Source organism: Heteronotia binoei, chromosome 21 (genome assembly GCF_032191835.1).
Source record: "Heteronotia binoei isolate CCM8104 ecotype False Entrance Well chromosome 21, APGP_CSIRO_Hbin_v1, whole genome shotgun sequence".
Lineage (NCBI taxonomy): Eukaryota > Metazoa > Chordata > Lepidosauria > Squamata > Gekkonidae > Heteronotia > Heteronotia binoei.
Genome location: NC_083243.1, coordinates 14,464,350 through 14,490,063, shown reverse-complemented (window position 1 = coordinate 14,490,063; position 25,714 = coordinate 14,464,350). Strand labels below are relative to the sequence as shown.

At 50.6% G+C, this 25,714-nt stretch overlaps 1 protein-coding gene across 1 annotated transcript in view; it reads right to left on the bottom strand.

The window, feature by feature from the left end:
* Positions 1 to 25,714, bottom strand: part of KIAA0586 (KIAA0586 ortholog) — a 154,343-nt gene that overhangs the window by 100,731 nt on the left and 27,898 nt on the right. The window contains 5 exon segments of the mRNA XM_060261507.1: positions 10,975 to 11,100; positions 11,618 to 11,713; positions 14,336 to 14,523; positions 19,402 to 19,590; positions 24,140 to 24,314. Of these exon segments, the coding sequence (XP_060117490.1) occupies positions 10,975 to 11,100; positions 11,618 to 11,713; positions 14,336 to 14,523; positions 19,402 to 19,590; positions 24,140 to 24,314 (774 nt within the window).

The following is a 25,714-nucleotide window of genomic DNA, read 5'->3' as shown; positions in this document are numbered from 1 at the left end:
GAGGGCTTCTAGTGCCCTGGCCCCACTGGTGGACCTCCTGGTGGCACCTGGGTTTTTTGGCTACTGTGTGACACAGAGTGTTAGACTGGATGGGTCGTTGGCCTGATCCAACATGGCTTCTCTTATGTTCTTATGTGACACAGAGTGTTGGACTGGATGGGTCGTTGGCCTGATCCAACATGGCTTCTCTTATGTTCTTATGTGTGACACAGAGTGTTACTGGATGGGCCATCGGCCTGATCTAACATGGCTTCTCTCATGTTCTTATGTGTGACACAGAGTGTTGGACTGGATGGGCCATCGGCCTGATCCAACATGGCTTCTCTTATGTTCTTATGTGTGACACAGAGTGTTGGACTGGATGGGCCATCGGCCTGATCCAACATGGCTTCTCTTATGTTCTTATGTCTGGGGCAGTGATGCTCTGTATTCTTGGTGCTTGGGCGGACAACAGTGGGAGTGACCTGGCCCCACTGATGGACCTTCTCATGGCACCTGGGGTTTTTTTGGTCACTGTGTGACACAGAGTGTTGGACCAGATGGGCCACTGGCCTGATCCAACATGGCTTCCCTTATGTTCTTATGACTTATTTAAAAATGTAGACAAATCCCACTCAGGTCACAAAGCACCATCAGCATCTAGCATCCCTGAATAGCTAGACTAGTTTGAGCTTGTCAGAGCTCAGAAGATAAGCGGGGTCAGCCCTGTTAGCTATACAATTGAAGAATCACAGAGCTGGAAGGGACCTTCAAGGTCATCTAGTCCAACCCCCTGCACAATGAGAAAGAAGAAGACTGCAGATTTATACCCTAACCTTCTTTCTGAATCAGAGACTCAGAGCAGCTTACCATCTCCTGTATCTTCTCCCCCCACAACAGACACCCTGTGAGGTAGCCCCACCAACCTCACAGGGTGTCTGTTGTGGGGGGAGAAGATATAGGAGATTGTAAGGCTCTCACAGCAGCTGCCCTTTCAAGGACAACTCCTACGAGAGCTATGGCTGGCTCAAGGCCATTTCAGCAGGTGCAAGTGGAGGTGTGGGGAATCAAACCCAGTTCTCCCAGATAAGAGTCTGCACACTTAACCACTACATCAATGGATGGCCATTCTTTCTGCACCAACTTTTGTTACTCAAAGTGGGGGAGGAAGGAGGAGAAGAAATTGTATTTATATCTCGCTGCCCTTCACTCTGAATCTTAAGAGTTTCAGAGTGGCTCACAATCTCCTTTCCCTTCCCTTCCTCCTACACAACAGACACCCTGCAAGGTGGGTGGAGCTGAGAGAGCTCTCCCGGAAACTGCCCTTTCAACAACCCCTGTTTGCCAGAGCTATGGCTGACCCAAGGCCATGCCAGCAGTGGAGGAGTGGGGGAATCAAACCCGGTTCTCTCAGATAAGAGTCCGCACGCTTAACCACTACACCAAACTGGCTCTGGAAGGAAGTCCACCAAAGAAATCCAGGCTTGCTATGCAGAGGTAGGCAATGGCAAACCACCTCTACTCATCTGTTCAACAAGCAGAAGGTGCCAGGCTCAGTCCCCAGCATCTCCAGCTGAAGGGATCAGGTGGTAGGTGATGAGAAAGGCATCGACTCGAGATGCTGGAGAGCAGCTGTCAGACGATGCTGATGCTGCCCAGATCCGTGGCCCAGGCTATAAATCAGCCACGGTGACCTCACCTGGATAGTCCAGGGAGGCCTGATCTCATCAGATTTTGGAAGCTAAGATGGGCTGGCCTTGGCTAATATTTGGAAAGGCGACCACCAAGGAATACTAGGGTTACGACGCAGGGTGTCATAAACAGGGGACCGGAGAGGGCCTTCTACTGGCTGCCACCCCTCTGCTAAGGGTCTGTCTGGGAGGGCCCAGAGCACCCACCCAACCCCTGCTTTCCTTCTCAGCAAGCACCTTTTATTTGTGACCGAAGAGGCACGCAGACCCAGGTGGTATAACAATACGTTTCTTTTAAGTGCTCGAGAACAATCCAGTGGGTTTTAATTATTTAGTGTAACAGGGAACAGGAGGAACAGTGAACAGGAGGAAACAGTAAAGGTGGTGACATAACTAACAATACATTCCCTTCCTCTAATTCTAACTGACTTGCCACTCATTGGATGCGGGAGCTCTCATGACTGCAGTCTTTCCCCAGCCCAGCCATTTCCAGAGATGATACTTTCCCCTCCCTAGCTGGAACTTTTATTTCCTCCCTTCCAGGTCCCACCCCTCCGGTCTCCACTGGGCAAGTTTTCCCTCCAAAACTGTTGCCCACCCAATCAGAGGGGATCCCAGGAAATGCAGGCCCTGTAGCTACCCTAACACAGGCTTCCCTGGAAACTGCAGGCCTCACTAGGCCTAGGATCATGACACAGAGACAGGTAGGGTTGCCAAGTCCCCCCGCAGCCCACGGCGGGGGACTGCTTTCACATCGGTGATGTCATGTGCCGGCCGCTCTAGGCATTTCTGGGAAAACTCTATGGTTTTTTCAGACGCTCTAGCATTTTGGAAGGTACAAACTTTATGGTACCTATTGTACCATAGAGTTTCCCCTCTCAAAATGCTAGAGCGTCTGGAAAAACCATAGAGTTTTCCCAGAAATGCCTACAGCTGCAGGCATGCAACATCGCCAGTGCAATGACATCACTCACAGGTGAGGTCATCATGCTGGTGATGCCAGGGGAGGTTTCCCCCACTGGTCCAATGTGAGCCGGCGTGTTGGGAACCTTCCAGGCAGGAGAACCCCTGCCCAGCTTGGGGGTTCGTTCTGACTTTTTCTGGCAGCCCTAGAGGGAGGCAATAGCAAGCCACTTCTGAATGTCCCTTTGCCTTCAAGCTCCACTAGGGGTTGCTGGAAGTTGGAGTGACTTGAAGGCAAACCCGCTCCCCCCAAAAATACAGCCAGTGTGAGATAATGGTTAGAGAGGCTCAGGTTCGAATCCTCACTGCCACCAAAGCTTGCTGCGTGATTTGGAGACAGTTGCACCTGCTCAGCCTCACCTGCCTTGAACGATGCAAAAGCAGAAGGGAAAATAAAATATGCTATTCAGAATCCCTTGGAGCAGGGCTTTTTTTGGTAGCAGGAACTCCTTTGCCTATTAGGACACACACCCTTGATGCAGCCAATCCTCCTGGAGCTTCTAGTAGGCTCTGTACTGAGAGCCCTGTAAGGAATTCTAGCAGGACCTCCTTTGCATATGAGGTCACACACCCGTGATGTAGCCAATCCTCCTGGAGCTTACAGTAGGCCCTGTACTAAGAGCCCTCTAAGCCCTTGGAGGATTGGCTACTTAAGAGGGGTGTGGCCTACGCTTGCCAATCCCCAGGTGGGGGCAGGGGATCCCCCGGTTTAGAGGCCCTCCCCCCCCTTCAGAGTCATCAGAAAGCGGGGGGAGGGGAGGGAAATGTCTGCTGGGAACTCTATTATTCCCTACGGAGATGTATTCCCATAGGAAATAATGGAGAATTGATACACAGGTATCTGGGGCTCTGGCGGGGGGCTGTTTTTTGAGGTAGAGGCACCAAATTTGCAGCATAGCATGTGGTGCCTCTCCCCAAAATACTCTCCAAGTTTCAAAAAGATTGCATCAGGGGGTCCAATTGTATCTGCCCCCAAAGAAGGTGCCCCTAACCTTCATTATTTCCTATGGAAGGAAAGCACTTTAAAAAGGTGTGCGGTCCCTTTCAACATGATGGCCAGAACTCCCTTTGGAGATCAATTAGGCTTGTCCCAACCTTGCTCCTGGCTCCACCCCCAAACTCTCCTGGCTCCACCCCCAAAGTCCCCAGATATTTCTTGAAGTGGACTTGGCAACCCTAGTGTGGCCTAATAGGCAAAAGCACCAAACACGCACAAACGCAGCCAGGTTTCCCACCCACCCCCCAGTCAGCTGCACTTTGTTTTTAAGCAGATACCCTTCCTTTCAGAGTGCGTTGCATTCCACAAGCCAGATCCGTATTCCCGGCAGGCCTTGGCTAATGGCAGAAGCTGACTGTGCTGTTGACCCAAGCTGGCTCATGTGGATACGGGTTAGGAGCCTTGAAAACAGGGAGAGACGGGGGAGAGGGAAGCTGCAAGAGTATCAAGAGAGGTCTGGTATGGAAGCAGGGGTTTTTTAAAGGCTGGGGAGATTCCAGGGGCGAGGGTCCAAAGAGCCGCTCGAGACACCGTTTCTCCGCTTCAAAAAGCGTTTTGCCATCTGGCTCAGGAGGCGGCTGGTCAAGAAGCGCAAGACTGGGTGTGCAGAGAGCTGGTTGCCAGGCTCTCAGGATGCCAGTCACGGAGAGTGTCGCTGCCCCTTATTTGCTACTCGGATTAAGTAATGGGTACATCACCTTTTTTTTAATGCTTTATCTAGATTTAAGCCTGCCTCAACCCCTTAGCCGCAGGAAACTCTGTGTCCCTTTGGGAGAGGAAGAGGCTACCAACGATTTACATTTCTGGTTGGATCCTATGAATAATTTCTGCAAATGGAGAGAGAGAGAGAGAGAGAGAGAGAGAGAGAGAGAGAGAGAGAGAGAAATGGAGGGAGGGAGGAAGGAAGGAAGGGAGGGAGAGAGAAAGGAAAGAAGAGAGAAAGGAAGGAAGGAAGGAAGGAAGGAAGGAAGGAAGGAAGGAAGGAAGGAAGGAAGGAAGGAAGGAAGGAAGGAAGGAAGGAAGGAAGGAAGGAAGGAAGGAAGACCGTAGATTTATACCCCGCCCTTCTCTCTGAATCAGAGTTTCCGAGCGGCTTATAATCTCCCATAGCTTCTCCCCCCACAAGAGACACCCTGTGAAAAATACTCCCTCTACGCTGTGGATCCCTGTGAGTAAAAATTCTGCTTTGCGAGCTACCAGCATTAAAGTTGTGAGCTATTGCATAAATTAGCTTGCTCTGGGGCCACCTTCTCTGAGCTAAGGCAAAAATGTGTCAGCCGGAGGCTAAAAAACTGAGCTAGCTCACGCTAACTCAGCTTACAGGGAATGCCACCTGTGAGGTGGGTGGGACTGAGAGAGCTCTCCCAGAGACTTCCCTTTCAAGGACAACCTCTGCCAGAGCTATGGCTGACCCAAGGCCATTTCCACCAGGTGCAAGTGGAGGAGTGGGGAATCAAACCCAGTTCTCCAAGATAAGAGTCTGCGCACTTCCCCACTACACCAACCTGGCTCTCTGATGCCACTTTCCCTGAGCTAAGACAAAAATGTGTGAGCCGGAGGCTAAAAAACTGTGAGCTGGCTCACGCTTACTCAGCATAGAGGGAACACTGCCTGTGAAGTGGGTGGGGCTGAGAGAGCTCTCCCAGAAGCTGCCCTTTCAAGGACAACCTACGCCAGAGCTACGGCTGACCCAAGGCCATTCCAGCAGCTTTAAGTGGAGGAGTGGGTAATCAAACCTAGTTCTCCCAGAGAAGAATCTGCACACTTAACCATACACCAAAGGGGTACAATTTTCGCTGTTTTCTCCCCCCACCCCCTGTAGATCTTGGATTTACCCCCTCATGCTATGGCTGCTATGGCATGGGGCAAGGAAGAAGCGTTTTGTTTGGCTAATGTACATGCCTTCTATTGGCTGAAATCATCATTGTGATCTGTCATCGATGGCTAACTAAATAACTTCTGCTAACAGAAAAAGGGGCCATTTTCAGTGATCACATGCCTTCCTGCTGCAGCCTCCAACTCTCACTCTGTAGCTTGCCAAAGGATAAGGAAGAGGAGGTCTGTTTTGCAGTTCTGCAGGTCAGCCGCTGAGAGGAGCTAGCGAGCTGCTTCAGAAAATTCTAGACTCCCAGTCAGGCGATCTTTTTGGCGGGAAAACACCTGAGGAAGGAGGGGCGCTCCTAGTCCAGTCAGAAAAGAGACCGAGGTGAAAAGCCAAACTGTGCAGTACCTCAGAATCTAATTTATTTATTTAGGACATTTGTAAGAGAAAAGCAGGCTAAAAAAAACCTCATAAGAATGTAAGAGACGCCATGTTGCATCAGGCCAGTGGCTCATCCAGTCCAACACTCTGTGTCACACATAAGAACATAAGAGAAGCCATGTTGGATCAGGCCAGTGGCCCATCCAGTCCAACACTCTGTGTCACAGAAGAACATAAGAGAAGCCATGTTGGATCAGGCCAATGGCCCCTCCAGTCCAACACTCTGTGTCACACATAAGAACATAAGAGAAGCCATGTTGGATCAGGCCAATGGCCCCTCCAGTCCAACACTCTGTGTCACACATAAGAACATAAGAGAAGCCATGTTGGATCAGGCCAACGGCCCATCCAGTCCAACACTCCGTGTCACACATAAGAACAAAAGAGAAGCCATGTTGCATCAGGCCAATGGCCCCTCCAGTCCAACACTCTGTGTCACAGAAGAACATAAGAGACGCCATGTTGCATCAGGCCAATGGCCCATCCAGTCCAACACTCTGTGTCACACATAAGAACATAAGAGAAGCCATGTCGGATCAGGCCAATGGCCCCTCCAGTCCAACACTCTGTGTCACACATAAGAACATAAGAGAAGCCATGTTGGATCAGGCCAGTGGCCCATCCAGTCCAACACTCTGGCCAAAAAAAAAGATGCCATCAGGAGGTCCATCAGGGGAGCTAGGACACTAGAAGCCCTCCCACTGTTGCCCCCCTCCCAAGCACCAAGAATACAGAGCATCACTGCCCCAGACAGTATTCCAGCTATATAAAAAAAGGTAAAGGTACCCTGTGCAAGCACCAGTCGTTTCCAACTCTGGGGTGACGTTGCTTTCACAACATTTTCACGGCAGACTTTTTACAGGGTGGTTTGCCATTGCCTTCCCCAGTCATCTACACTTTCCCCCCAGCAAGCTGGGGACTCATTTGACCGACCTCGGAAGGATAGAAGGCTGAGTCAACCTGGAGCCAGCTAACTGAACCCAGCTTCCGCCAGGATCGAACTCAGGTCGTGAGCAGGGAGCTGAGACTGCAGTACTACACTAGAGACAGGGGGTCTCTAGGCTGGTGAAGCCATGAAATCAACCATTCTTATTAGAGGCCTCTAATCTAGAATGAGACTTAGGTTCTCAGAGAATCAATGCTTTAGCAGGTATTAGAGGATAAGATAAAGTCTGGCTACAAGAACAGGGTAAAAGTTCATCTGAATTCTAACTGCATAATTGTCTAACTGTATTTTGCGTGAAGCGGCAAGCAACTGTACTAAGGTTATCTGTTTTGCCTTTCTATATATATTTTAAGCCTTCCGTCCAGAAAGAAACTTGGGAGTGTAATAAAGTTTATCAGTGCAGTTCAGAAACCTATTCATTTGTATGTATCAGTTCCTGAAGAATGCAGGTTGTTTGGGTTACTGAGGGTACAAAAAGGTGTACACAAGTAAATCCCGTCTCAGGTCCCCACTGGGAAGGGCAGAATATTAAAGCAGCAAATGAATCTGGCATTCCTGAAAAGCGCTTCACAATATGTGTAAGAGAAATAAATAAATCAAGGAAAATGGAAACCCATCTGTTTGCTACGGGAGTTGCTGCCACTTATTCCTGACTGCTTTCCTCCTTTGCCGTCACTGTCCTCACCTTCTTGTGCCCTCACTTGCCATTTATTCCAACAGGGTGTGGTGACCCACATGATATTGTGGATGGCTGTAAACCAAATCCAGGTGTGCAGCCGTGTTGGTCTGAAGCGGCAGAACAAAGCAGGAGTTCAGTAGCACCTTTAAGACAGGAGGTGGCGGCGGCTGCAAGCATAGCCAGCTTTAAGAGGGGATTGGATAAAAATATGAAGCAGAGGTCCATCAGTGGCTATTAGCCACAGTGTATATATATATATATGTGTGTGTGTGTGTATGTGTACGTATGTATATATGTGTGTGTGTATACACACACACATATATTGGCCACTGTGTGACACAGAGTGTTGGACTGGATGGCCATTGGCCTGATTCAACATGACTTCTCTTATGTTCTTATGTGTGACAAAGTGTTGGACTGGATGGGCCATTGGCCTGATCCAACATGACTTCTCTTATGATCTTATGTGTGACACAGAGTGTTGGACTGGATGGGCCATTGGCCTGATCCAACATGACTTTTCTTATGTTCTTATGTGTGACACAGAGTGTTGGACTGGAGGGCCATTGGCCTGATCCAACATGGCTTCTCTTATGTTCTTGTGTGACACAGAGTGTTGGACTGGATGGGCCACTGGCCTGATCCAACATGGCTTCTCTTATGTTCAGTAGCACCTTTAAGACAGGAGCACCTTTAAGACTGTCTGGGGCAGTGATGCTCTGTATTCTTGGTGCTTTGGGGGGCACAGTGGGAGGATTTCTAATGTCCTAGCCCCACTGATGGACCTCCTGATGGTGCCTGTTTTTTTTTTTTGGCCCCTGTGTGACAAGAGTGTTGGACTGCATGGGCCATTGGCCTGAACCAATATGGCTTCTCTTATGTTCTTATGTGTGACACAGAGTGTTGGACTGGATGGGCCATTGGCCTGATCCAACATGGCTTCTCTTATGTTCTTATGTGTGACACAGAGTGTTGGACAGGATGGGCCATTGTCCTAATCCAACATGGCTTCTCTTATGTTCTTATGTGTGACACAGAGTGTTGGACTGGATGGGCCATTGGCCTGATCCAACATGGCTTCTCTTATGTTCTTATGTGTGACACAGATTGTTGGACTGGATGGGCCACTGGCCTGATCCAACATGGCTTCTCTTATGTTCTTATTAAGACCAACAAAGTTTTATTCAGAATGGAAGCTTCTGTGTACTCTAAGCACACTTCATCAGACAAGCAATCAGGTACAATGAGCAGAGCTACATATAGCCGGCGGGCAGTGGTTTAGAAAGCAAAAAGGTACACATTTAAGATCCAATGACAGAATAGTAAAATTAACAAATTAGTATCATTTTGCCTTCTAAACCACTGCCTACCAGCTACATGGAGCTCTGCTCACTGTACCTGATTCCTTGTCTGATGAAGTGTGCTTGGAGCTGAGTTTCTGAATAAAACTTTGTCGGTCTTAAAGGTGCTACTTGACTCCAGCTGTAAACCGAATCACATGGGCCGCCCTGCAGCCAGTCGGATTGAACGGAAGCGGGAGCCGTGAATCACTTGCCGGGGGAACCAAAGAGCAGTTCCCTTGCAAGTTCTGCTTTCCACGTGATTCGAAGCTTCCTCGGTTCACGTCTTTCCACAAGCGAAGCCGATTCCTCCTGCCAAATGTTTCGCAAACATTTCCCGAAAGCGCGCATCCTCTCAGCAAAGCTGTCGGGAGGGGGTTTCCCCCCTCTTCTTTTGAAGTCTCGAATGTTTTCTCCATCTTGAAGCGTTAGCATCCACGCTTGCTGATTAAAGCTGACTTCTTGCACATCTTCCAGCTCGCTGCCCACCCCCATGATCCCTGGCCAAACATGTGCTGGAGCCCTGGAATGTTTTTGAAGGCCTCGCGGTTGAAAAACACAGCCAGGGACTGCCCCAGGGAGACGATGAAAGCCATTCCTGAGAAGATGGAAACTAAAGAGCGGAACCGGCCTGACTCCTGCTGCAAGAAGTGGCAGAAAAGGGCAACTAGAACGATTCAAGGGTTGGAACCCTTTCCCTATGAAGAGAGGTTAAAACGCTTGGGGCTCTTTTACTTGGAGAAATGTCAACTGAGGGGGTGACATGATAGAGGTTTACAAGATTATGCATGGGATAGAGAAGGTAGAAAAAGTCCTTTTCTCCCTTTCTCACAATACGAGAACTCGAGGACATTCAATGAAATTGCTGAGCAGTCGGGTTAGAATTGATAAAAGGAAGTACTTCTTCACCCAAAGGGTGATTAATACGTGGCATTCACTGCCACAGGAGGTGATGGTGGCTGCAAACATAGACAGCTTCAAGAGCAGACTGGATCAACATCTGGAGCAGAGGTCCATCAGTGGCTATTAGCCACAGCTTATCATGGGAACTCTCTGTCTGGGGCAGTGATGCTCTGTATTCTGGGTGCTTGGGGGGGGGGGGCACAGTGGGAGGGCTTCTAGTGTCCTGGCCCCACTAATGGACCTCCTGATGGCACTTGGTCAGAGTAAGAGTCCTTTAGTGAAGGTAGTCCCCCTGTGCAAGCACCGGGTTGTTACCGACCCACGGGGTGATGTGACGTCATGACGTTTTCTTGGCAGACTTTTTGTTACGGGTTGGTTTGCCATTGCCTTCCCTGGTCATCTACACTTTCCCCCCAGCAAGCTGGGTTCTCATTTTACCGACCTCGGAAGGATGGAAGGCCGAGTCAACCTGGAGCCAGCTACCTGAACCCAGCTTCCGTTGGGATCAAACTCAGTTTGACTGCAGTACTGCAGCTTTACCACTCTGCACCATGGGGCTCTCTTTCTTTCATTCTTAACCGCTCCCCCCCCCCCCCCCCAAAAAAAATAACTTGCTTCTGGGCTCCATGTTCAAACCCCCTGTGAGAATTTTGCTGAACTCTTAAAACTGGACAAACTTCCTAATATTTTTCCCCACAAAAAAATAACCCAAACATATCGAGCAGACGGAAATCTTCCTCATGCCACTGTGGCCACACAGGAGAAAGCAACTGAAAAAGTATGATGGGAGTAAGGTAAAGATAAAGGTAGTCCCCTGTGCAAGCACCGAGTCGTTACCAAACCCATGGGGTGACATCACATCACATTTTCTTGGCAGACTCTTTGTTACGAGGTGGTTTGCCATTGCCTTCCCCAGTCATCTACACTTCCCACCCCCCCAGCAAGCTGGGGACTCATTTTACCGACCTCGGAAGGATGGAAGGCTGAGTCAACCTGGAGCCGGCTACCTGAACCCAGCTTCCGCTGGGATCGAACTCGGGACATGAGCAGAGCTTGGACTGCAGTACTGCAGCTGACCACTCTGCGCCACGGGGCAGTCCTTTAGACGTGAATAAATATTCGCAAAACCAGACCACAAAGATTTAGTCGATAAGCAGTAATGGTCTCATCCAAACGATTTCCCCCCCTTCTTCTCCTGCAAAAGAAAACCCACCTGAGGGACATCAGGAATCTCAACAAAGTCAGTGCCAGGAAGCTTCACTTCTTCTTCTTCTTCTTCTTCTTCTTCTTCTTCTTCTTCTTCTTCTTCTTCCTGGTGCCAACTGTCTTCCACAGTGCTCTGTAATTGAAAGGGCAAGCAAAAGCTGAGATTTAGTGGGAGGGCTTCTGGTGTCCTGGCCCCACTGATGGCACTTGGGTTAAGAACATAAGTGAAGCTATGTTGGATCAGGCCAACGGCCCATCCAGTCCAACACTCTGTGTCACATAGTGGCAAAAAATTTTATATATACACGCACACTGTGGCTAATAGCCACTGATGGACCTCTGCTCCATATTTTTATCTTAACCCCTCTTGAAGGTGGCTATGCTTGTGGCCGCCACCACCTCCTGTGGCAGTGAATTCCACATGTTAATCACCCTTTGGGTGAAGAAGTACTTCCTTTTACCCGTTTTAACCTGTCTGCTCAGCAATTTCATCGAATGCCCACATTTTTTTTTTACCACAGAGTGACACAGAGTGTTGGACTGGATGGGCCACTGGCCTTTTGCAACATGGCTTCTCCTATGTTCTTACGGCTTTATGACCAAAGGGGGGCAGGAAATCTACGATTCTGAAAACTGAAGGCCGTAATTACCTCTATCGCTGCTTGGGTCAGAAGAGGCATGGCAGGGGCTTCGTTCCCCCTCGGGCTGTCGCTCGAAACGCTATCGATGTCGACGTTTGGAAGCACCTGGAAAGGGGAGGAAAAAAGAGCCAACCCACAAATGCATTAGACCAGGGGTGGGGAACCTTTTTTCTGCCAAGGGCCATATGGATATTTATAACATCATTCGCGGGCCATAAAAAGTTATCAACTTAAAAAACAGTGCTCTGCTGAGGGAGAACGATTCGGGCCAGCAAAATTAATGCAAATAATTGTTTTTCTATTTGAAGTCATGTGGGAGGAGCCTAATCCGGCGCGCGCACGCACACACACACACGGCCTGCCACCTTAGGCAAATGCATAGGTCCAGAGCTTTTTTTGTAGAAAAAGCCCAGCAGGAACTCAGTAGCAAATTAGACCACATCCCCTAATATCCTCTAATATTAGACCACAACCCCTAATATTAGCATATTAGGTTACACACTCATTAGCATATTAGGCCACACCATGGGCCTAATTGCGGGATACACTTGTGGGAAGGGCGGGATACAAATCATTAAATAAATAAATAAATAAATAAAAACCATCTGGGATAATCAAGTGCAAACTGAACTGTGACAGTAACTTTTCCAGGCCCTGCAGCAATTCTGGCCGGCCAGCCAGGCCCCAGGGAGGCTGCTGCACAGTACATCTGGGCCCCGCGATCCTCGCTGGCCAGCCAGGCCCCAGGGAGGCTGCCACATGGCTCAGTTTGGCCCAGCAATCCCCCAGGGCCACACCAAGTGACCACGAGGGCCGCATACGGCCCTCGGGATGGAGGTTCCCCATCCCTGCATTAGACTATTTTCCTAGGTGCTGACAGACAAGGAGGGCAGGAGCCCCAGTCGCTCCTCGGCCACACGCTCTTCGTCTTGTGCACCGCGAAGCGTTTGGCTAGCGGCACACGATGCATGGCCGGGCCACAATGCAGCAGTGCCGCGAGACAAAGGTCCAGCTGCTCTGAGTATCACTGCCTGCCGTCCTTCGAAAAGAGAAATGCCAGCGTGGAACTGCTGAATTTGAATTTGTCTCCCAACCTAGCGTCTGCCCCAAACGAAGGGCTGAGCAAGGATCTAGGACAGCGGTGTCAAGTCCTCAGTCTCTCGGGCACAGCAAACAGACCGTTGGTGTCATAGTAGTTTACTGAACCGTGACAACTGTATTAGGCATGGCAGGTCTTGCAAAGACTGGCAGGGCTAGTCTTTGACTCCCTTATATACATTCAAGGTAACTGTTATAATTTCGAAGGGAAAGCAGGAAGCTCAAGGAGGAAATATACGCGGGAAGCCCCTTGGCCCGTCCCCTCCCAGGTGCATCTAGCCCGGCCGGTCGACCTCGGTCTCTTAGACCCGCAGAGGCTTCTTTGATAGCTTGCTGCAAAGAGAGAGTGGCAAACGAAGCGAAAGTGCGAGGGAATATCAGAACAGGAACGTGCAGGGATTCATAGCAAGACCCTCGACAAGGGGTGGCCAAATTGCGGCTCTTTCACACATACAGTGTGGCTCTTGCGGTCCCCACCACCCCCGTCGGCCAGCTTGGAAAAGGCATTTCTCTCTTCAGATCCATTTCTCCAACCAAGCCAGCTGTTAGAAGAAGATGATATTGGATTTATATCCCGCCCTATACACTGGATCTCAGAGCGGCTCACAATCTCCTTTACCTTCCTCCCCCACAACAGACACCCAGTGAGGTGCGTGGGGCTGAGAGAGCTCTCCCAGAAGCTGCCCTTTCAAGGACAACTCCTATGAGAGCTATGGCTGACCCAAGGCCATTCCAGCAGCTGGAAGAGTGGAAGAGTGGGGAATCAAACCCAGTTCTCCCAGATAAGAGTCCACACACTTCACCACTACACCAAACTGGTTCTCTGAAAGTCTCATAGTTTGGAGAATGCATTTAAATTTAAAGTTGCTTCCTTCCCACCTCCCCCGCCCCTCCCTCCTCCATCTATTTCCCTTCCCTTCCCTTCCCTTCCCTCATCTCTCCCTCCCTCAAACATCTGACGTTCGTGTCTTGCGGCTCTCAAACACCTGACGTTTATTCTATGTGGCTCTTACGTTAAGCAAGTTTGGCCACCCCACACCCATCTAGGATAACTCAGCCATTAAGGAGGTTAATTAGATTGGTTGTGCTCATCCCAAAGGTGCAAAAAAGAAAAAAAAGGAGGGTGATACAGAAGACAAACATCCTTAATTAATCCTGAGAAGATACAGGAGAAGAAGAAGATACTGGATTTATATCCCGCCATCCACTCCGAAGAGTCTCAGAGCGGCTCACAATCCCCTTTCCCTTCCTCCCCCACAACAGACACCCTGTGAGGTGGGTGGGGCTGAGAGGGCTCTCACAGCAGCTGCCCTTTCAAAGACAACCTCTGCCAGAGCTATGGCTGACCCAAGGCCATTGCAGCAGCTGCAAGTGGAGGAGTGGGGAATCAAACGCGGTTCTCCCAGACAGGAGTCCGCACACTTCACCACTACACCAAACTGGCTCTCCAGTTGTAATGGAGTTTGTAAGCTGCTCTGAGTCTCTGATTCAAAGAGAAGGACAGAGTCTAAATCTACGGTCTTCTTCTTCTTCTTCATAGCTGCTAAGGATCACGGAGCTGAAAAGAAACGGAGACAGGCATCTCGGGGTAACCTTCATTGATTCAGTCAAGCATTTCTGGCTCCTTACCTGCACGGAAAGTTTGGGCGGATCCCTCTTCTCTGATTTCATCTCCACGACTGCAATGTTCGGCTTCTGCACGTTTGGTGGTGGCTTTGGAGGAGCAGGAGGAACAGAGGTCGTCACGGTGACAGGGTGGAATTTGCCTATGACTACACTTGAAGGTTCAGGCAAAATGCTGGTGATTTGTTTCTGACCTAATGGAAATTCCCATTGGTGCAAAAAAGGAAAAAGGAAGGTGATACAGAAGAGAAACATCCTTAAATAATCCTTAATTAATATGAAGCCCAAGACACTTAAAGCAGACCCATAGCAGCGTTAAGAACACAAGAAGAGCCCTGCTGAATCAGACCAGTGGTCCATCTCATCCGGCATCCTGTCTCACACAGCGGCCAACCAACAACAGGGCATATAGGCCAAGGCACTCATAAGAACACAAGAAGAGCCCTGTTGGATCAGACCAGTGGTCCATCTAGTCCAGCATCCTGTCTCACACAGTGGCCAACCAACAACACAGCAGAGAGGCTGAGGCCTTCATAAGAACATCAGAAGAGCCCTGCTGGATCAGACCAGTGAGGGTCCATCCAGTCCAGCCTCTTGTCTCATACAGTGGCCAGTAAGTTCCTCTGGAGGGCCAGCAACACGGCACAGAGGCCGAGGCCTTCCTAAGAACATCAGAAGAGCCCTGCTGGATCAAACCAGGGGTCCATCTAGTCCAGCCTCCTGTCTCACACAGTGGCCAGCCAGTTCCTCTGGAGGGCCAACAACAGGGCAGAGAGGCTGAGGCCTTCATTGGAATATCAGAAAAGCCCTGCTGGATCAGACCAGTGAGGGTCCATCCAGTCCAGCCTCTTGTCTCATACAGTGGCCAGTAAGTTCCTCTGGAGGGCCAGCAACACGGCACAGAGGCCGAGGCCTTCCTAAGAACATCAGAAGAGCCCTGCTGGATCAAACCAGGGGTCCATCTAGTCCAGCCTCCTGTCTCACACAGTGGCCAGCCAGTTCCTCTGGAGGGCTAACAACAGGGCAGAGAGGCGGAGGCCTTCATAAGAACATCAGAAGAGCCCTGCTGGATCAAACCAGTGGCCCATCTAGTCCAGCCTCTTGTCTCATACAGTGGCCAGTAAGTTCCTCTGGAGGGCCAGCAACAGGGCACAGAGGCCGAGGCCTTCCTAAGAACATCAGAAGAGCCCTGCTGGATCAAACCAGGGGTCCATCTAGTCCAGCCTCCTGTCTCACACAGTGGCCAGCCAGTTCCTCTGGAAGGCCAACAACAGGGCAGAGAGGCTGAGGCCTTCATTGGAACATCAGAAAAGCCCTGCTGGATCAGACCAGTGAGGGTCCATCCAGTCCAGCCTCTTGTCTCATACAGTGGCCAGCCAGTTCCTCTGGAGGGCCAGCAACAGGGCACAGAGGCCGAGGCCTTCCTAAGAACACCAGAAGAGCCCTGCTGGATCAAACCAGGGGTCCATCTAGTCCAGCCTCCTGTCTCACATAGTGGCCAGCCAGTTCCTCTGGAGGGCCAACAACAGGGCAGAGAGGCTGAGGCCTTCATTGGAACATCAGAAAAGCCCTGCTGGATCAGACCAGTGAGGGTCCATCCAGTCCAGCCTCTTGTCTCACACAGTGGCCAGCCAGTTCCTCTGGAGGGCCAGCAACAGGGCACAGAGGCCGAGGCCTTCCTAAGAACACCAGAAGAGCCCTGCTGGATCAAACCAGGGGTCCATCTAGTCCAGCCTCCTGTCTCACACAGTGGCCAGCCAGTTCCTCTGGAGGGCCAACAACAGGGCAGAGAGACGGAGGCCTTTTCCTGATGTTGCCTCCTGGCACTGGGATCCAGAGGCTGACTGCCTCCAAACGTGGAGGTTCTCTTTAGCCACTATGCCTAGTAGCCCTGGTAGACCTACCCTCCACCACAGTTAAATGGTCACATACGATACAAGGTGTGCCCGGCACACCAGTAAGCATTTACATCTGCTGGACAGACCCTGCCTGCGCATATGAAGCCCAAGAGACATTCTGTGGTTATGGGAAGGACAGGAGCACGAGCAGATCGGAGGGTCTGCTCCTTCGGTGACCTGGATACGGGAGCCACCAGGGGGAGGGCAAAGGGGGACTCGGCTAAAATTGGACTTAAAATTAGGGGCTCAAGCTTGAAAACCAGTCAGGTTGCCTCGGAACAAGTTCAGCTGCAGAAAGATTATCAGAGATTATCGCAGGCAAGCGCGGTCAGCAGGGCTTTTTTTGAGCAGGAACGCACAGCGACACCGTTCCAGCTGGCTTAGCATAAGGGGGTGTGGCCTGATAGGCAAATGAGTTCCTGCTGGATTTTTTCTACCAAAAAGAAAAAAGCCCTGGTAGTCAGGTCTTGGGCCACTCAGTAGGCACAGTCACCTCACTGCTGGAAGAAGACGACGACGACTGCAGATTTATACCCCACCCTTCTCTCTGAATCAGAGAGCGGCTTGATCTCCTTCCCCAGCAACAGACACTCTGTGAGGTGGGTGGGGCTGAGAGAGCTCTCACAGCAGCTGCCCTTTCAAGGACAGAGTCTCAGAGCAGCCTACAATCTCCTTTCCCTTCCTCTCCCACAACAGACACCCTGTGAGGTGGGTGGGGCTGAAAGAGCTCTCCCAGAAGCTGCCCTTTCAAGGACAGAGTCTCAGAGCAGCCTACAATCTCCTTTCCCTTCCTCCCCCACAACAGACACCCTATGAGGTGGGTGGGGATGAGAGGGCTCTCCCAGCAGCTGCCCTTCCAATGACAGAGTCTCAGAGCGGCCTGCAATCTCCTTCCCCTTCCTCCCCCACAACAGACTCCCTGTGAGGTTGGTGGGTCTGGAGAGGGCTCTCACAGCAGCTGCCCTTCCAACGACAGAGTCTCAGAGCGGCCTGCAATCTCCTTTCCCTTCCTCCCCCACAACAGACACCCTGTGAGGTGGGTGGGGCTGAGAGGGCTCCCATAGACGCTGCCTTTCCAAGGACAGAGTCTCAGAGCGGCCTGCAATCTGCTTTCTCTTCTTCCCCCACAACAGACACCCTGTGAGGTGGGTGGGGCTGAGAGGGCTCTCACAGCAGCTGCCCTTCCAAGGACAGAGTCTCAGAGCGGCCTACAATCTCCTTTCCCTTCCTCCCCCACAACAGACACCCTGTGAGGTGGGTGGGGCTGAGAGGGCTCTCACAGGAGCTGCCCTTCCAAGGACAGAGACTCAGAGCGGCCTACAATCTCCTTTCCCTTCCTCCCCCACAACAGACATCCTGTGAAGTAGGTGGGGCTAAGAGGGCTCTCCCAGAAGCTGCCCTTTCAAGGACAGAGTCTCAGAGCAGCTCACAATCTCCTTTACCTTCCTCCCCCACAACAGACACCCTGTGAGGTGGGTGGACTGAGAGGGCTCTCACAGCAGCTGTCCTTTCAAGGACAGAGTCTCAGAGCGGCCTACAATCTCCTTTCCCTTCCTCCCCCACAACAGACACCCTGTGAGGTGGGTGTGACTGAGAGCTCTCACAGCAGCTGCCCTTTCAAGGACAGAGTCTCAGAGCGGCCTACAATCTCCTTTCCCTTCCTCCCCCACAACAGACACCCTGTGAGGTGGGTGGGGCTGGAGAGGGCTCTCACAGCAGCTGCCCTTCCAAGGACAGAGTCTCAGAGCGGCCTACAATCTCCTTTGCCTTCCTCCCCCACAACAGACACCCTGTGAGGTGGGTGGGGCTGGAGGGCTCTCCCAGAAGCTGCCCTTTCAAGGACAGAGTCTCAGAGCAGCTCACAATCTCCTTTACCTCCCTCCCCCACAACAGACACCCTGTGAGGTGGGTGGGACTGAGAGGGCTCTCCCAGCAGCTGCCCTTCCAAAGACAGAGTCTCAGAGCCGTCTACAGTCTCCTTTGCCTTCCTCCCCCACAACAGACACCCTGTGAGGTAGGTGGGGCTGAGAGAGCTCTCCCAGCTGCCGCCCTTTCAAGGACAGAGTCTCAGAGCAGCCTACAATCTCCTTTCCCTTCCTCCCCCACAACAGACACCTTGTGAGGTGGGTGGGGCTGAGAGAGCTCTCCCAGAAGCTGCCCTTTCAAGGACTACTCCTGCAAGAGCTATGGCTGACCCAAGGCCATTCCAGTAGCTGCAAATGGAGGAGTGGGGAATCAAACCCGGTTCTCCCGGATAAGAGTCTGCACACTTCACCACTACACCGAACTGGAACCCATGTTGAGTTTAACTTGTTCCCCTTGTTGGCTTCTGCAGCTGTCCCAGTTCCAATTCTTCTTCTTGCATTTCTTTTTAATGCTGCGGGATTAGAATTTTGCTTCGACAAAGAACTTTCATGCAGCAATGCGCCATCTAGGGGCAGAAAGACGCAATTGCGACAAACGGCACGTGCTCCCCGCTTGTCCATCAAGCCGTTCTGCTTCTCTTTTGCAGGTTTTCTGCCGTATTAGTTTAGGATAATTGAAAGACACAGCAGGAATATCCTCTTGGAGCACAGAAGAAACATCTAGGCACGCAGCGCTGAACAAAAAGCCCCTTTTTCTATATTCCCAAAGAGCAATCTTACATCAATCAGGCTTCAAAGCTGATTGTGAGCCAACACGGTGTTGGGGTTAAGACTGTCGGACTAGCAGGAACTCCTTTGCAAATTAGGCCACGCACACCTGATGTAGCCAATCCTCCAAAAGCTTACAGGGCTCTTCTTCCAGGGCCTACTGCAAACTCCAGGAGGATTGGCTACATCAGGGGTGGGTGGCTTTATATGCAAAAGAGGTCCTGCTACAAAAAAAGCCCTGGATATTTCCTTTGCATATTAGGCCACACCCCCATGATGTAGCCAATCCTCCTGGAGCTTATAGTAGGCCCAGTCGCGCACTTTCAAGCCTAACCTTCCTCACAGGGTCGTTGTGAGGATAAAATGGAGGAGAGGAGAACGAGACAAGCCACTGTGGAGAAAGGTGGGGTACAAGGAATTAAATAAAATGTAAAACTATCCAAGAAAAGTCATTTGTGAGCTACTGCTGGAATCAGCAGTAGGGTCTGCTCTGAAGCGCAAGCAAGTCAAAGATGGAAGTTTCATGGGATTCGGTTCATACCTAACGGAATGGCCATGGGGATGAGATGGCCCTCCAGGGGACCCGTAGTGTCAGGCGCCTCTTTGGTGGGGCTGAAGAGATACTGGAGTTCCCGGCAAGGGGCGGAGCATGGGCGGAGCTTTTTAGGACTGGCGGCTTTGCTGGGTACACAGGGACCCGTCTGCGTCCTCGCAGATTTAACTTTGGTACCTGGAAGGACAATTAAACGACGATAAAGTCTTCAGCAAGCAGGAGCTGAGAAAGGTGTGGGTCTTCACAGCAGGCTTCTGGAATGGTTGGGCTGTGCGGTATAAAGCAGAACATGAGCCAACAAAGATGAGCCCTGCTGGATCGGACCAGAAGCCCATCTATTCCAGCCTCTCATCTCACACAGTGGCCAACCTGGTCCTCTGGAGGGCCAACAGCAGGGCACAGAGGCCGAGGCCTTCCTAAGAACATCAGAAGAGCCTTGCTGGATCAGTACAGTGGTCTATCTAGCCCAACATCCCACCTTTCTATCTCATATTCCCAAAGGAAAACCTTGCATCAATCAGCTGGCTCTGATGGAAGTCGAACACAGGGCATAAGGATGAGGCCTTCATTAGAATATAACCCTGCTGGATCAGACCAGGGGTCCATCTAGTCCAGCCTCCCATCTCACACAGTGACCAACCAGTTCCTCTGGAGGGCCAACAACAGGGCAAAGAGGCCGAGGCCTTCTTAAGGACATCAGAAGAGCCCTGCTGGATCAAACCAGTGGTCCATCTAGTCCAGCATCCTGTCTCATTCAGTGGTCAATCAGGTCCTCCCGAGGGCAAACAGCAGGGCAGAAAGGATGAGGCCTTCATGAGAACATCAGAAGAGCCCTGCCAGATCAAACCAGTAGTCCATGTAGTCCAGCATCCTTTCTCACACAGGGTCCAAACAGTTCCTCTGGAGGGCCAACAACAGGGCAGAGAGGATGAGGCCTTCATGAGAACATCAGAAGAGCCCTGCTGGATCAAACCAGTGGTCCATGTAGTCCAGCATCCTGTCTACGGATGGGCAAAAACAGGGCTGAGAGGCTGAGGCCTTCCCCTGATGCTGCCTCCTGACTGAGATTTAGAGGCTTTAGTGCCTCAGTCACCATGACTGGCAGCCATCAATAGTCACATCCTCTATGAATCCGTCTAATCCCCTTACAAAGCTGTTTATTCCAGTGGCCATCACGACATCCTCAGTCAGCAAATTCCAAACCTGAATCGCTCCCTCTGTGTAAAGCAGTACAAAGGATGCCTATGTCCATATTTGTAAAGGGGAAAGGGATGGTAATCAGTGCTCCCTCCAAGCTGAGTCAGTGTGAGCTACCTCACAGATTTTTACCCTCCAGCTCACACGTTTTTGTCTTAGCTCAGGAAGGATGGTCCCAGAGGAAACTAACTGATGCAGGAGCTCACAACTTTCATGCCAGCAGCTCCCGACTTTAATGCCAGTAGCTCACAGAGTAGAATTTTTGCTAACAAGACTCTGCAGCTTAGAGGGAACATTGATGGCAATGTATTTTATATATCCTGGTATAGTGGTGTCTTTTTTTAGCAGGAACTCCTCTGCATATTAGGCCACTCCCCTTTTGTAGCCAATCCTCCAGGAGCTTACAGTAGGCTCTTATTACAGGGCCTACTGGAAGCTCCAGGAGGACTGGCTACATCAGGGGGAGTGGCCTAATATGCAAAGGAGGTCCTGCTAGAATTCCTTACAGGGCTCTCAGTACAGGGCCTACTGGAAGCTCCAGGAGGATTGGCTACATCAGGGGTGTGTGGCCTAATATGCAAAGGAGGTCCTGCTAGAATTCCTTACAGGGCTCTCAGTACAGGGCCTACTGGAAGCTCCAGGAGGATTGGCTACATCAGGGGTGTGTGGCCTAATATGCAAAGGAGGTCCTGCTAGAATTCCTTACAGGGCTCTCAGTACAGGGCCTACTGGAAGCTCCAGGAGGATTGGCTACATCAGGGGTGTGTGGCCTAATATGCAAAGGAGGTCCTGCTAGAATTCCTTACAGGGCTCTTCAGACAGGGCCTACTGGAAGCTCCAGGAGGATTGGCTACATCAGGGGTGTGTGGCCTAATATGCAAAGGAGGTCCTGCTAGAATTCCTTACAGGGCTCTCAGTACAGGGCCTACTGGAAGCTCCAGGAGGATTGGCTACATCAGGGGTGTGTGGCCTAATATGCAAAGGAGGTCCTGCTAGAATTCCTTACAGGGCTCTAAGTACAGGGCCTACTGGAAGCTCCAGGAGGATTGGCTGCATCAGGGGGAGTGGCCTAATATGCAAAGGAGGTCCTGCTAGAATTCCTTACAGGGCTCTCAGTACAGGGCCTACTGGAAGCTCCAGGAGGATTGGCTACATCAGGGGTGTGTGGCCTAATATGCAAAGGAGGTCCTGCTAGAATTCCTTACAGGGCTCTAAGTACAGGGCCTACTGGAAGCTCCAGGAGGATTGGCTACATCAGGGGTGTGTGGCCTAATATGCAAAGGAGGTCCTGCTAGAATTCCTTACAGGGCTCTAAGTACAGGGCCTACTGGAAGCTCCAGGAGAACTGGCTACATCAGGGGGAGTGGCCTAATATGCAAAGGATGTCCTGCTAGAATTCCTTACAGGGCTCTACAGGGCCTACTGTAAGCTCCAAGAGGACTGGCTACATCAGAGGGGTGTGGCCTAATAGGCAAAGGAGCTCCTGCTACAAAAAGGGCCCTGCCTTTGTACTTCGTATTTCCTCTCATTGCTTATTTCTTTTTAAAATAAAAATATACTGGGCGACCCGTCATTTTCTCTCTTGGCCTAATCTGCCTCACAGGGTGGTTGTTGTAGAAGCAAGATGGTGGAACCCATGCACATCAGCACAAATGGAGCAGACATCTGGAGCAGAGGTCCATCAGTAACTATTAGCCACAGCGTATTGATGGAACTCTCTGTCTGGGGCAAGTGAGGCTCTGTCTTCTTGGTGCTTGTGGGGAGGGAACAGTGGGAGGACTTCTAGTGTTCTGACCTCACTGGTGGACCTCCTGATGGCAACAAGTTTTCTTGGCCACTGTGTGACACGGAGTGTCGGCACTGGACAGGCCATTGGCCTAATCCAACATGGCTTCTCTAATGTTCTTATGTCTGGGGATCTGTATTCTTGGTGCTTGGGGGGGTAGCAGTGGGAGAGCTTCTAGTGTCCTGGCCCCACTGGTGGACCTCCTGATGGCACCTGGGTTTTTTGGCCACTGTCTGACACAGAGCATTGGACTGGATGGGCCATTGGCCTGATCCAACACGGCTTCTCTTATGTTCTTATGTCTGGGGCAGTGATGCTCTGTATTCTTGGTGCTTGGGGGGGGGCACAGTGGGAGGACTTCTAGTGTCCTGGCCCCAGTAGTGGACGTCCTGATGGCACCTGGGTTTTTTGGTCACTGTGTGACACAGTGTTGGACTGGATGGGCCATTGGCCTGATCCAACATGACTTCTCTTATGTTCTTATGTGTGACACAGAGTGTTGGACTGGATGGGCCATTGGCCTGATCCAACATGGCTTCTCTTATGTTCTTATGTGTGACACAGAGTGTTGGACTGGATGGGCCATTGGCCTGATCCAACATGGCTTCTCTTATGTTGGACTGGATGGGCCACTGGCCTGATCTAACATGCCTTCTCTTATGTTCTTATGTGTGACTCAGAGTGTTGGACTGGATGGGCCATTGGCCTGATCCAACATGGCCTCTCTTATGTTCTTATGTGTGACACAGAGTGTTGGACTGGATGGGCCATTGGCCTGATCCAACATGGCTTCTCTTATGTTCTTATGTGAGACAGAGTGTTGGACTGAATGGGCTATTGGCCTGATCCAACATGCCTTCTCTTATGTTGGACTGGATGGGCCATTGGCCTGATCCAACATGCCTTCTCTTATGTTGGACTGGATGGGCCACTGGCCTGATCCAACATGCGTTCTCTTATGTGTGACACAGAGTGTTGGACTGGATGGGCCATTGGCCTGATCCAACATGCCTTCTCTTATGTTGGACTGGATGGGCCATTGGCCTGATCCAACATGGCTTCTCTTATGTTCTTATGTGTGACACAGAGTGTTGGACTGGATGGGCCATTGGCCTGATCCAGCATGCCTTCTCTTATGTTGGACTGGATGGGCCATTGGCCTGATCCAACATGGCTTCTCTTATGTTCTTATGTGTGACAGAGTGTTGGACTGGATGGGCCATTGGCCTGATCCAGCATGCCTTCTCTTATGTTGGACTGGATGGGCCACTGGCCTGATCCAACATGCGTTCTCTTATGTGTGACACAGAGTGTTGGACTGGATGGGCCATTGGCCTGATCCAACATGCCTTCTCTTATGTTCTTATGTGTGACACAGAGTGTTGGACTGGATGGGCCATTGGCCTGATCCAGCATGCCTTCTCTTATGTTGGACTGGATGGGCCACTGGCCTGATCCAACATGCGTTCTCTTATGTGTGACACAGAGTGTTGGACTGGATGGGCCATTGGCCTGATCCAACATGCCTTCTCTTATGTTCTTATGTGTGACACAGAGTGTTGGACTGGATGGGCCATTGGCCTGATCCAACATGGCTTCTCTTATGTTCTTAAACTGTTTGGAAGAAGAATAAGATTAAAAATATGATAGGTTATTGGGCAAATTTGAAGTGTTCAAATTTGCCCAATAACCTGTCATATTTTTGTGTTGGTCATTAGTGGGGAAAAGATGTGTACCACCTACCTCTAATGCTTTCTATCAATTTAGGTCTTGTGGGCTTCGGTTTGGGAGGTGGGGAGTTGATCCTGAGATACGGCGATTTCTTCAGCGTGCTCCTGCGTCCCTGGTAGACCGGCCTCCCGTAAATCTGAGAGAGATACCCTTCATTGGGAACCACTGAGCTCGTTTTTGGAAGCGCCTAAAGAGACACAGAAAGCTCCAGAAAATGTCTGCAAAAAGGTAAATGAGGAAAGAGCTGAGAGGGAACTTCCCCTTTGTTTAAAAAAAGGTTAGAAAAGCACCTCAATTTCCCCAAACTTTTAGCATAGGACTGTTCCACCTAATCCTGCAGGGGTTTCTAGATCTTTTACCATGCCCTGACCTGAATAGCCCAGCTTAGCCCGTTATCTTGGAAGCTAAGCACCAATGGCCCTGGTTAGCACTTGGATAGGAGACCTCCAAGGAATTCCAGGGTCATAAGAACATAAGAGAAGCCATGTTGGATCAGGCCAGTGGCCCATCCAGTCCAACACTCTGGGTCACACAGTGGCCAAAAAACCCAGGTGCCATCAGGAGGTCCATCAGTGGGGCCAGGACACTAGAAGTCCTTCCACTGTTGCCCCTCCCAAGCACCAAGGATACAGAGCATCACCGCCCCAGACAGAGAGTTCCATCAATATGCCATAGCTAATAGCCACTGATGGATCTCTGCTCTATGTTTCTCCAATCCCCTCTTGAATCTGGCTATGCTTGTAGCCGCCGCCACCTCCTGTGGCAGTGAGTTCAATGTGTTAATCACCCTTTCGCTGCACAGAGGCGAACCACCCTCTGTTCATCTCTTGCCTTGAAAACTCCGTGGGGTCGCCATTAGTCTGCTGTGACTTGACAGTTCTTTCCACTACTGCCGGTAGTGCTAATTATATTTCTGTGTGAATTGTTAAAATTAGGCCACTCTTTTATTACTAGGATCGTGTTTTATTGCAAGGGTGTTGAACTCATATATTATGAGGACCGGATCTGACATAAAAGAGACTTTGTCGGGCCAGGCCACGTGTGTCCTAAAATTTAAAGCCAGGTAGCAGAGATATTAAGAGCCCCGTGGTGCAGAGTGGTAAAGCTGCAGTACTGCAGTCCTGAGCTCTGCTCATGACCTGAGTTCGATTCTAGCGGAAGCTGTGTTCGGGTAGCTGGCTCAAGGTTGATTCAGCCTTCCATCCTTCCAAGGTTAGTAAAAAGAGTACCCAGCTTGCTGGGGGGAAAGTGTAGATGACTGGGGAAGGCAATGGCAAACCACCCTGTAAAAGTTCACCCCGAAAACGTTGTGAAAGCAAGGTCACCCTAGAGTTGGAAACGACTGGTGCTTGCACAGGGGACTACCTTTACCTTACTTAGCAGACATATAAACGTTATAAAGGACACAGACAAGCATAGTTAATTATTTTTTTAAAAAAAACATAAAACATGCTTAAAAGATCAGCACTCTTGCAAGATTTTAGTTAACAGTCTTTGATAACTGACAACTCTTGCTCTGAATTATTGCATCAAAATCTGGAGACAAGGTCTGTGCTGTAGCAGTCTTGAGTATGCTGTTCAGGTGAG